At 37.4% G+C, this 12,150-nt stretch overlaps 1 protein-coding gene across 1 annotated transcript; it reads right to left on the bottom strand.

Moving 5' to 3' along the window:
• Window positions 1-716: 716 nt before the first annotated feature.
• LOC127442985 (dual specificity protein phosphatase 22-B-like) lies at window positions 717-11,193 on the bottom strand. The gene is made up of 3 exons (XM_051701459.1): window positions 11,146-11,193; window positions 7,748-7,906; window positions 717-956 (listed from the first exon to the last, which is right to left on the bottom strand). Exons 2-3 carry the CDS (start codon window positions 7,871-7,873, stop codon window positions 822-824), a joined length of 261 nt encoding a protein of 86 aa, XP_051557419.1. The 5' UTR covers window positions 7,874-7,906; window positions 11,146-11,193; the 3' UTR covers window positions 717-821.
• Between the last annotated feature and the right edge of the window lie 957 nt (window positions 11,194-12,150).

Genomic DNA, 12,150 nt, shown 5'->3' with positions numbered 1-12,150 from the left:
TTGTAACTATTGTAACAGATTTTAAGACAAATTTACATAAATGCAGGTAATTCCATAGGGTTCACATACTTTTCTTGCCACTGTCTATCAGTCTGTGTATCTATCCATCCATCCGTCCATCAATCCATCTATCTTTCTATCATCCGTCTATCCATATATCTACCTATTTGTCTGTTTATCCGTCCATCTATATTTTCGTGTCTATCTTTCGATCAATCCATCCATCATTCCGTCTATCTATAAAGTCGTCTATCAATCCATCTGTCTGTCCATCCATCCGTCTGTCAATCCATCTGTCTGTCTGTCCATCCATCCATCCATCCATGTACCTGTCTGTATGTCTGTCTGTCTATCTATCTGGTTGTCTGTCAGTTTATGTGACTTTGACATGTAGGTTTCATTGGAAGTCTCCCAGTAAGCTTTGGTAACATGAGTTAACAGTAATCCAGCTTTTCACTTTTCTAGCAAATGTTGTGAAAAAACAAACACAAGACAAGTTCAATCAGTTGAAGGCTTTAGTATAAATATTTTTTTATAACATAACGGTAAATTATCAAGAACAACCCAACCTTTAACATTGTTTTAGTAGTAAACATTAAAATCTGGCATATATCTTATTTACAAAACAAAAAAGGTGTCCATAAGTTAAAAAACAGTGCTATGCCACGTAAGCAGTCACCAACTCAACTGAAGATGTACAGTAAAATAAAGTCAGCCAGTGTTTCTGAATTGAGAAAACAGTCATGAACACAGGTCTTTGAGGAATGGCTTGTTGACTTGAATTCTCCTTCCCAGTCCGGTGAATGAGTAGTCAAGATCTTTCAGGAGTCCACCATCCTGTCCTGTAAATCATTCTCCAGTGTTGAGGTGCTGGGTATCTGTGCAAGCAGGACACAGATATCCTCCTCATCATTGAAAGGGTTTTCTTTATATTCTTCCTTAAGCCACTCCCTGAACTGAACATATACAGTACATATAATATTGATTATCAAGGCTTAAGGTTAAAAGTAACATTTCAATCTTATTATAAGTGGCCATAGATCAGATTCATAACAAAAAATTTACCTTTAGTAAGAATTAAACTGTAAAAATCTTTTTTAACATTTAACATAATACTTTTTAAATACACATTCTTGGACTCACTGTGAATGACTTATTGATGCACTTTATTCCAAACAAATTGGGCCTCATTCATGAGCAAAGAAGCAAAAAAAAAAAAAAAAATCTGCATTGTTTATCCTTTTGATCTTTCATAAATAAAAATAAAAAAGAAAGAAAGAAAAATCACAAAAATCTAACCTTTAATTGAAGTAAAACAATTGAAAAAGGGGAAATATCTCATTATTAAATAAATATTTCTCTCCAAAACACACTGGCCATAATTATTGGCACCCTTTTATTCAATACTTTTTGCAACCTCCCTTTGCCAAGATAACAGCTCTGAGTCTTCTCCTATGATGACTAATGAGGTTGGAGAACACATGGCAAGGGATCTGAGACCATTCCTCCATACAGAATCTCTACAGATCCTTCAAATTCTGAGGTCCACACTGGTGGACTCTCCTCTTCAGTTCACCCCACAGGTTTTCTATGGGGTTCAGGTCAGGGGACTGGGATGGCCATGGCGGAACCTTGATTTTTTGGTCAGTGAACCATTTTTGTGTTGATTATGATGTGTGTTTTGGATCATAGTCCTGCTGGTATTTGATAGAGTCTGTGATGCCATATATCCGAACAAGATGTCCAGGACCTCTGGCAGAAAAACAGCTCCACAACATTAAAGATCCAGCAGCACATTTAACCATGGGCATTGGGTACTTCTTCATATCTGTGTGCCCCAAACCCATCTCTGGTGTTTGCTGCCAAAAAGCTCTATTTTTGTTTCATCTGACCATAGAACCTGGTTGCATTTGAAGTTCCAGTAGTGTCTGGTAAACTTAAGACACTTGAGTTTGTTGTTGGATGAGAGTAGAGGCTTTTTTTTCTTGAAACCCTCCCAAACAACTTGTGGTGATGTCTGATATTTATTTTTTGAATATAACTATATAATATAACTAATTTCTGCAATTCTCCAGCTGTGATCCTTGGAGATTCTTTGGCCACTTGAACCATCCTCCTCACCATGCGTGGAGACAATATAGACACATCCTTTTCCAGGACGATTCTTAACATCTCCAGTTAATTGGAACTTGTTAATTATTGCCCTGATGGTGGAAATGGGCATTTTCAATGCTTTAGCTATTTTCTTATAGCCACTTCCCATTTTGTGAAGCTCAACAACCTTTTGCCGCACATCAGAACTATATTCTTTAGTCTAACCCACTGTGATTGATGATTAAGGGAATTTGGCCTGTGTTACCTCATATTTATACCCCTGTGAAACAGGAAGTCATGGCTGAACAATTTCATGTTCCTAGTCACCCAGGTGCACTAAAAAATGTAAAATATGAATGGGAATATACTCCAGAAATATTTTACTCATAAGAATTTCTAGGGGTGCAATTGTGGCCAACATGTTTTGGAGAAAAATATTTATTTAATAATGAGATATTTCCCCTCTTTCAATTGTTTTACTTCAATTAAAGGTTAGATTTTTTAGAATTTTTTGAATGAAAGATCAAAAGGATAAACAATGCAGATTTTTTTTACAGCCTTCTTTGCTCAAATATACCAAGGGTGCTAATATTTGTGGCCACCACAGTACAAAAGAATTGGGTGTAATTTCTGCATAAAATGGAGCTTCCCGAAATGTTTTTGCCAGATTCACGAATGCTTCCTATTCCCCAGATTTGTTAGTACAATTTGTGTATGTTAGTGAATTCAAAACATTCTTAAATAGAGCATGCGTGCACGTTCATTCACAATTATCATAATTCACACCCATGAAACACCACATAAGGAACTTTTTTTTAAATATATGCAAACAGTATTAAAAGTTTATTTTTTAATGGAGTACATTCACATCATAAAATATTGATTCAGCAAACACTGGCATCTAAAAAAGAAAGTGAGTCGTCTTTGCTGTCATCAGAGGTTCTTTTGTGAATTAGTCCAAGAGGTCAATAAAAATTGTTTGACATGAAGCTTTAGTGCAAAATATGTTCAGTTCATGCCGACAGGAGGAAGTACATCACCTTTAACCTTCTCTGGTTCAGTTGAGCACATTGCCAGCGTCATTGGAGAAACTTCTCGAGTAAATCCAAGGCTGCACAGTGATTATAGCCTACTTCCCTTGCAACAGGAACAATCTTCAAAGAAATTTATAGAATGCCTGAAGAAGGTCTTTGACCGAAAGGCTTTAAGATATTACAGTTTTAAAATATGTGGCTTGATGGTGCCTGTGTTTGGCATGGCCTCTGCCGCATCACGTTTATTTTGTCTCTGTGCTGTCGAAAGTTTTTCTGTATTGTTTGACACAAATTTGGTCTTAGGTAGTGATGCAGATACACTTGTTCAGTCTTTTAATATCCAGTGTTTATCTATCTTAGATAAAATGGCTCCTGTTAAACTGAGCCCTGTCCTTGGATTAATAAGAACATTTGCTGTTTTAGGAGAAACTGTTGTAAAACTGGTATAATTCCAATAGGACAGCATATCAGCCGGTTCAGTAATGTCTTGTACCACCTATATGCTGATGATATACAGCTGTATTTTTCCTTCAAAGTTTCTGAGTTTCACAAATTATCAGGCTTAATTGGTTGCTTGACTGACATCAAGCAATGGTTAGCGGACAACTTCCACCAGTTGAACACTGATAAAACAGAAACTCTGATAATTGCCCCTGATAGCGTAATTCCTCTAATTACACAGTAAATTGGTTCTTTAGGCTCCTCTGTTAAATCGAGTCTCAGAAACTTAGGTGTTGTGTTTGACAAATCAATCAAGTCTTAAGACTGTCATTCTAAAAAGGTGGTTTGTAACTGTTTTTTCCATTTGTGGAATATTTCAAAATTAAGAAGGCTGAATTGGAGATGATTATCCATGCTTTTCCTTCTTCTCGATTAGATTATTGTAATGCTCTTTTTATTTGTTTCAACAAAACAGCTCTTGATCATCTTCAGACTGTAAAGAATGCTGCTGCAAGGCTCTTAACTGGAACTAATAAAAGAGCACATATTACTGCTGTTCTATCGTCTCTTCATTGGTTGCCAGTACATTTTAGAATACATTTCAAGGTCTTGGTGTTAACTTTCAGGGCTTTGCATGGACAAGCTCCCCAGAATATCTCAGACCTGTTAAAGTCTTATTTATCTACTCAGAACCTTAGATCATCTGGCCAGAGATTGTTGGTGGTTCTGCACACCAGATTTAAAACCTGTGGGGATCGATCCTTTCAGGTAGTGGTATGGAATGCACTTCTGTGGTCCTTACATTGTACTGATTCTGATGACACTTTTAAAAAGCAGCTGAAAACCTTTTTTTGTTTGTTTTTTTGTTGGGTGTTAAGCTCTATGCTTAGATTGTTTTGCATGTCTTTTCTACTGTATATTTTATTCGTTTCTGATGTTTCCTTTATTGTGATTTATGTTTTGTTTTTTGTTCTATTGCATTTTAATATTTCTGTGAAGCACTTTGTGATTTATATCTGCGGAAGGTGCTATATAAATAAGCCTTCCTTCCTTATTTCCTTACAAGTTATACCACAGTGTAAGGGCTTTTTCTTTTTCCCCATTGTACTGTTTACACACCTGCCTGTGATGTTTTCATTTATGGTTTTACCACTGACCATACGTCAACGGAGCGCGATTAACCGATACCAATACTAAATGATGAAATCTCAATAATAGAGCAAATATTAAATAATAATAAAAAAGTCCAGCCAGTCACACTAGAGGGCATTATTTATTTTTATTTATTTATTTTTTTCATGTCAAGAACTTCTGCTGGAAATAAGCAGAGTTAGGGAAAAACTATTCTTTGAAAAAATAAATGCAAGCAGCAAAGAAACGTGTAATTAACCCATAGCGGGAGGCAGATTACAATCCATGTTGCAGAGGTTCTTTATTGTCAAAGACAATAAACAGACAAACAATCCAAGGTGACAGACAAAAGATGTAACCAAAGTCCAGGCAAGGTTCTAAACACAGCAAGGCAGGCAAACAGCAAACAAAATCCAAATGAATAGACAAAGGGGTAAATCCAATAAACAGGCTAAAGGGTCAATATATCAGTAACAGGCTTAGGCAAAAGAGAACGCTTGGTAAGGCAGGAGAACTGGCAATATTTCGCAACGTGTTCAGTGAAGCACATGGTTTATAAAGATACAAACAGGAAGTGCCACTAAAACTCAGGTGATGGCTCCCTCTGGTGGAGGGATGAACTGTTCATGGGCTGAGGTATTACAGATTCCCCCCCACTAGGAACACCCCCAGGTGTTCTCCTCCTGGGCCGCCCCCTTTGTCTGGGTGCCGGTTGGTCTGGATGATCACGGTGGAAGTCCCTGATGAGTGAGGGATCCAAAATGTCTGAGGCTGCTACCCAGGATCTCTCTTCAGGACCGTATCCCTCCCAGTCCACAAGGTAATGTAGTCGATTAGCCCACCTTCAGGAATCTAGGATCTCCCGGACGAGATAGGTAGGGGATCCATTGTTCTCCAATGGTGGAGGTTGCGTTGATTCAGTGATTACAGGTTCCAATGCAGGGTGTGCAGGTTTCAGGAGGGATACATGGAAGGAAGGAGAGATATGATAATCAGCAGGAATCACTAGTCTATTGGTCACTGGGTTGATTTGCCTTAGTATCTTAAAGGGACTTACGTACATTGGACTGAGCTTCTTGCTAGGTAACCTCAGACGTAGATCCCTCATAGAAAGCCATACCATCTGGCCAGGCTGGTAATTAGGGTGGGGACGCCTCCAGCAGTCGGCCTGAATCTTCTGTCTCCTGATGGCTCGCTGAAGCCGGACATGGGTGCTGTCCCACACCCTCTCATTCCTCCTAATCCAGTCGTCCACCGCTGGCACCTCTGATGGTTCTCCAGACCAAAGAAACAGTGGTGGTTGATAACCCAGAACACACTGGAAAGGGGTTAGTCCTGTGGATGAATGTGTGAGGGAGTTCTGAGCATACTCAGCCCATGGCAGGAAAGTGCTCCAGTGGTGCTGTTCACGACTACAATAGGAGCATAAGTAGCATCCAGTTTCTTGGATTACTCTCTCCACTTGAATGTTAGCCTGAGGGTGATAGCCAGAGGTTAAACTGACATTAATATTCAAAAGGCCTTCCATACCCATGATGTGAACTGTGGTCCCTGGTCTGTGACAATGTCATCTGGGAGTCCATACACCCTGAAAACCTGTTTGAACAGGGCCTCTGCAGTCTCCATAGCTGTGGGTAGACCTTTCATGGGGATCAGACGACATAATTTAGAAAAACGATCAACAATGACACAGATGGCAGTGAAACCATTGGAATTAGGGAGATCAGTGATAAAGTCTACTGCTAGGTTTGACCATGGTCATTGAGGGATGGGCAGAGGTTCCAGCAGCCCTGCAGAGAGTTGACAGGGGGTTCTAACTTATGCACAGACATGGCAGGCATTAACATAAGTAGTCACTTCATGGAGAAGAGTGGGCCACCAGAAAGAGTTACATACCAACGTTGCCATTCTTGGAATTCCTGGGTGATCAGAGCCTAGGGTAGTGTGCACCCAATGTAAGACCCTCTGTCTGAGATTTTGGGGTACGTACTGCCTATTAGAAGGACATTCCAATGGTGGTGGTTCATCTTGTTGTCCGTTATGGATCTCCTCCATAATATCCCAACGGATGGGTGCGATGATGACAGACTGTGGCAGAATGGGTTCTGGGAGAGGTGATGAATGAACTGGATCATGTCTTCATGACAGGGCATCTGCTTTGCCATTCTTGCTGCCTGGACGATAAGTAACAGTGCAATTGAATCGGGTGAAGAAGAGCACCCACCTGGCCTGTCGTGGATTCATGCTCTTGGCGTTCTTAATATATTCCAAGTTCTTGTGGGCAGTGATGACTTGAAATGGGTGCCTGGATCTGTCCAACCAGTGCTTCCACTCCTTTAGGGCAGATTTGATGGACAGCAGTTCCTTGTTGCCTACATCGTAATTAGTCTCTGCAGAGGTGAGTTTTTTGGAGAAAAAGGCACATGGGTGGAGTTTACCCGGATAACCATGACGCTGGGAGAGTACAGCTCTGATGCCTCAGTCTGAAGCATCCACTTCCACTATGAAGGGGAAGACTGGATCTGGGTGTTTCAAGATGGGAGCAGTGGTGAAACTAGACTTGAGTCTTTTAAAAGCATTTTGTGCACTCTCAGGCTAAATCAACCTCCTAGGTTTTCCTCTGAGTAATGCAGTGAGCGGGGCTGCAATAATGCTGTAGTTTCTTATGAATTGCCTGTAAAAGTTTGCAAACCCAAGAAATCGTTGTAGTTCCTTGACGTTGTAGTTTCATATTTTTCCAACATTCTTAATTCGATTACATCATTCACAATGCTTCATGGGATTGTAGTTCATACCCTCATGAATGTCGTCATACTTTTTGTCAGTTTTTCAAATACTTTTTTGCTTCAAATCAAAGTTTGTAATGTTGTGATTCACCTTAGGACTGGTTGGTTTGGTTCGTAGCTTAAAACTCTTATGAAGGATTTTATAAAATCTCTATGGAAAAAATGTATGGGAAAAATAATTCCAGAACCAGGATGGTTGAAAAACTGGTGTTAACTCTTAAGGATATTATTTCAGTGCTGAAATGTTTGAGGCATCATCACCTGCTGTAGTTGGGTGGTCTCAAACTCCTGCAGCTGGGTCTGGAAGCCCTTATTGGGTGATGCACAGGATCTGGCCACCCGCACCGCTGCCAGAGCCTCCTTCCACCCCAGACTATTCACAGTCATGATGTACGCCACCACCAGCGTCACGCTGCAAGACTGGACAAAACGAGATTAAACATTCTCAACTACACAAAACATTAATGTTACTGAAAATATGTGTAGCAATAATTCTATAAGAGTTTATTCATTAGTATGAATAATTCATAGGTGTCCCACAAGAAAAGGTAATATTTTCGGATAAAAGTTGTAATATTATCGGATTAGCAAAATATCATACATTTATGGCAAGCAATCGCTGGTGATCTACTGTTGATTAATTACTGTTCATATTTGTGATATGACAGTGTTTACCTCACAGTGTTTGAAATACATTGTATACAGTGTTGGGAGTAATTTGGTTACAAAGTAATTAGTTCCTGTAATCTAATTACATTTAATCAAAAGTAGGGATGTGCTGAATGACTAATTTCACTGACGTTTAAAATTTTTTGGAGTCGACTAGTCTGAAAAGAAAACAACCTTACTAAAACAGTAAAAAAAAAAGATGTTTATCCAACCCATTTAAAATACTTATTCTATACCAGATCCAACACTAAATTCCATTGAAAAGGGGCATTTATCTGCGACTGCTTGCCTTGCATTATGATCATTGTACATAAAATACAGAACATGACACACATTCACTGAATCAACGTTAGCCAATACAGGCATATTTATTGAAAACATTATTGAATGAATAGTGTAGAACCAATAGAGCAGCTTATAGAATAGAATAGCCTGTTCTAATGAAAATCACCAAGTAAAAGTCATTAACCTATTAAAACAGGACACTGTTGAAAATAATTAACAGGCAAGCCAAATCTATAAGAGAAAAAAAAAATGCACTGAAAAGTTGCGCGTATTTCACAACGTGCAGTTGTGCATTAGCCATTGATTTAATATGACAGCTGTTGGGTAAAGAACGTTAACATTAACAGTTATGTTGTAAAAAAACAAACATAGCTATAGGATAGAAGAAATAGGCCTGTGATGTAGCCTATGATAAACCTAATGTATTCTAAACATGACTTGCACACAGAATAAAAGATTGTTTATCATGTTAAGCAGTCGGCACCTTGTTTAAAATAGCCTTATTAATCAGCAGATTGAACAAATGGCATACATAGCCTAAAAAAAGCATATATTTTTTGATGAGTAAAATTAACACGTCGACATGGTCCAGTGAATGACGGGACTCAACTCACCTGAGGCAGCTAACCTGCGCTTGAAAAAGCCTGCACAGCGGAAAAATAACATACAATCATGCACAGATTTAAAGACTCAATGTGAAAACATCCATGGCGACTTGTTACCCAACGTTTCGGAAATCCACTTCTTGCACTACCACCAAAGTGATTTCATTACTTCTTTGCTGAGTTTGCTTGTCTAGCGAGAAGATATTTTCCTGCACGTGCCGCGAGTGAGACAGGGAAGAAGCACACACAGCCTGAGGTGAAATGAAACTTTTTATCTGCACTAGAAAACTTTTTTAAATAATATTTGTATTATTAGTTAGATTTAAAATGTGGAACATTAATATGACAGTAATTTAAGCGCAGCCTCTGTAAAAATATAAAGCTAAATGTAAATGTGTAAAAATGCTGAATAGTTTAATGAGGGGAAATATTAACCGACTAGTAATTCCAGTGTCGACTAGCAGCATCAGAACCGTTTAGTCGACTAGTCTTGCACATCCCTAATCAAAAGTAGTGTATCATTACATTTAAAATTTGTGTAATCAGATGAGTTACTGGCTTCACATTACTTTGGTTACACATATTTTTTAAATATTATTGATGTAGAATATATATAAAACATTAAGTACATCTGTTTGCGTTTCTGTGACAGCTGAATAGTCATTGTTAGAAACTTGAGGTGCTGAGTGTAGGACTTGCATGAGGAAATATAGACATTCTGAATATGTTGAGGGGAAAATTAAAAACATATCCGTGAAAAGTATTTAAAAGGAAGTAACTTAAAAGGAGAGTAGTGTAATCAGAATTTTAGATAAATAATTCGTAATTTGTAATGGATTACTTTTCTGTTTGTGTGAGCATCTGGGAGTGCACAGACATTTCAAAATAAAGAGGTCCTGGTGCATTTTAGGCTTGTTTATAGTTAAAAGGCCCACATTTTGAAACAAAAAACAAAAAACATTTCTGGTTATTGGGATTTTGTTTGCATAATAAATTGCATGTGGGATTTTTTTGTCTGGGCCACTCCTGAACAATAAGGGAAGACGAAAATTCAATATATACATTTTAAAAACTAACTGGCCGATTTTTTGTTTATCAGCTTTCTTCCAATACCTTAATTATCGGTATCATTAAAATTAAATATATACATTTTAAAAACTATCGGCTGATTATTCGGTTAACGGCTTTCTTTCAATACCTTAATTATCGGTTTTGTTAAAATTCAATCTATCTTTTTAAAAATAATCGGCTTTCTTCCAATACCTTACTTATCGGTATCATTCAAATTCAGTATATCGATTTTAAAAACTATTGGCCGATTATTTGGTTATCGGCTTTCTTCCAATACCTTAAATATCGGTATTGTTAAAATTCAATATATACATTTTAAAAACTATCGGTTTTCTTCCAATACCTTAATTATTGGTTTCATTAAAATTCAATATATCGATTTTAAAAACAATCCACTTTCTACCAATACCTTAATTATCGGTATCGTTAAAATTCAATATATCAATTTTAAAAACGATCAGCCGATTATTTGGTTAATGGCTTTCTTTCAAGATGTTAATTATTGTTTCGTTAAAATGTTATATCGTTTATAAAAACTATTGGCCGATTATTTGGTTAGTGGCTTTCTTTCAATACCTTAATTATCGTTATCATTAAAATTATATATATCAATTTTAAAAACAATCGGCTTTCTTCCAATACCTTGATTATCTGTATCGATAAAAATTATATTTATACATTTTAAAAACAATCGGCTTTATTCCAATACCTTGATTCTCTGTATCATTAAAATTCAATATATCGATTTTAGAAACTATCAGCCAATTATTTGGTTAACGTCTTTCTTTCAGTACCTTATCATTAAAACCAAATATCGATCGACCTCTACTAGCAACCATCCACAACACCTTACCATTGTGGCAGGGACTTTTACAGAGGCATATTTTCTTCAGAAAATGTAAACATCTAGTTCCCTTTGTTCCACCAAATGCATTAGTATTATTACTGTAGAACATAAAATATTTGCATAAAAAGTTTTAAAATATCTTTTAAAATGCATGAAAAAACTTTCAATTAAATTCTATTCACCTCATTATGTGTTTTCAGTATGAAACTTTCAAGCCACTTATTCTCATATCAAACAGAGTCTGGTGTCTACTGCTGTTTTGGGAAGTTCAAAAATAGCCCCCTTTGACACCTAGTTATCGGCTGTTCACATTGTCACCCTGGGCTCGATTAGGGCTGGTATCTTGGCTGTGTGCACATTTTGGTTCCTCTTATGGTAGGATCAACATTTGGACTGCATGGTGCACATCTAACTAACACTGGTCTGTTATAAATTAAATATATTATAGATTTACCAGTGAACTAAACAGTCCTCTCCTTTCAGTCATGATTCATGCATGAATTTAATACTTTCTCTAAAATGCTGTATACTGTGAAGGGAAACAGATATTGTTGACATCATACAGGAATAAAACAAGTCTGTTACAAAAGGGATGTTGGAATGCAAGATACTAGACTGAATCAGTGACATGTTATAATACAGTCATAGTCAATTTACTAAATTAGGCATTGGTGAATAAAGTGGCCAAAAAATTATTCCTTAAAGTGTGACTTAAGTCTCCAAATACTTTTTGGGGTCCAGTTTTAGATAATCTACATTTTAGAGGTCTTCTGTCAGACTATGACACAACTGATGTTGATGGAGTAGTTTTTCAGGTGTGTGATGGTTATAACAGTAAACAAACATTTTTAAGATACCCTGGAGCAAGAGATACATTTTTACCCATTTGGCACATGGAGAGTTCAACATGCACTGGCATGCATATAACAGGGAGAGAGAGGAGTATATTTTATATGAAGTACCTTACACCTGCATGCTAATCAACCTACTGATGTAATTCTTCCTCTTGATTACGCAGCTTGTTTTATGTTGTTATTACGGGAAGCTACACACTATAGTGTGATAAAACAGAGTGCAGCACATGCAAAACATTCATGCTTCACGAGATGCTGATATCGCAGTGCAGATCTGTTCAGGCAGCGCTTCACTTTCGGTGTGTCATGCAAGACAACACAAATGTGTTGCGT

The sequence above is a fragment of the Myxocyprinus asiaticus genome, chromosome 6 (assembly GCF_019703515.2).
Source record: "Myxocyprinus asiaticus isolate MX2 ecotype Aquarium Trade chromosome 6, UBuf_Myxa_2, whole genome shotgun sequence".
NCBI lineage: Eukaryota > Metazoa > Chordata > Actinopteri > Cypriniformes > Catostomidae > Myxocyprinus > Myxocyprinus asiaticus.
This window is presented reverse-complemented; position numbering and strand designations above follow the sequence as displayed.

What these genes read in the sequence shown, in the direction of transcription:
- LOC127442985 (XM_051701459.1), bottom strand. Translation starts at nt 7,873, where the DNA reads ATGACTGTGAATAGTCTGGGGTGGAAGGAGGCTCTGGCAGCGGTGCGG. An exon ending in AGACCACCCAACTACAGCAG is followed by an intron (nt 957 to 7,747) that starts GTGATGATGCCT and finishes GTATATGTTCAG; the next exon opens with TTCAGGGAGTGGCTTAAGGA.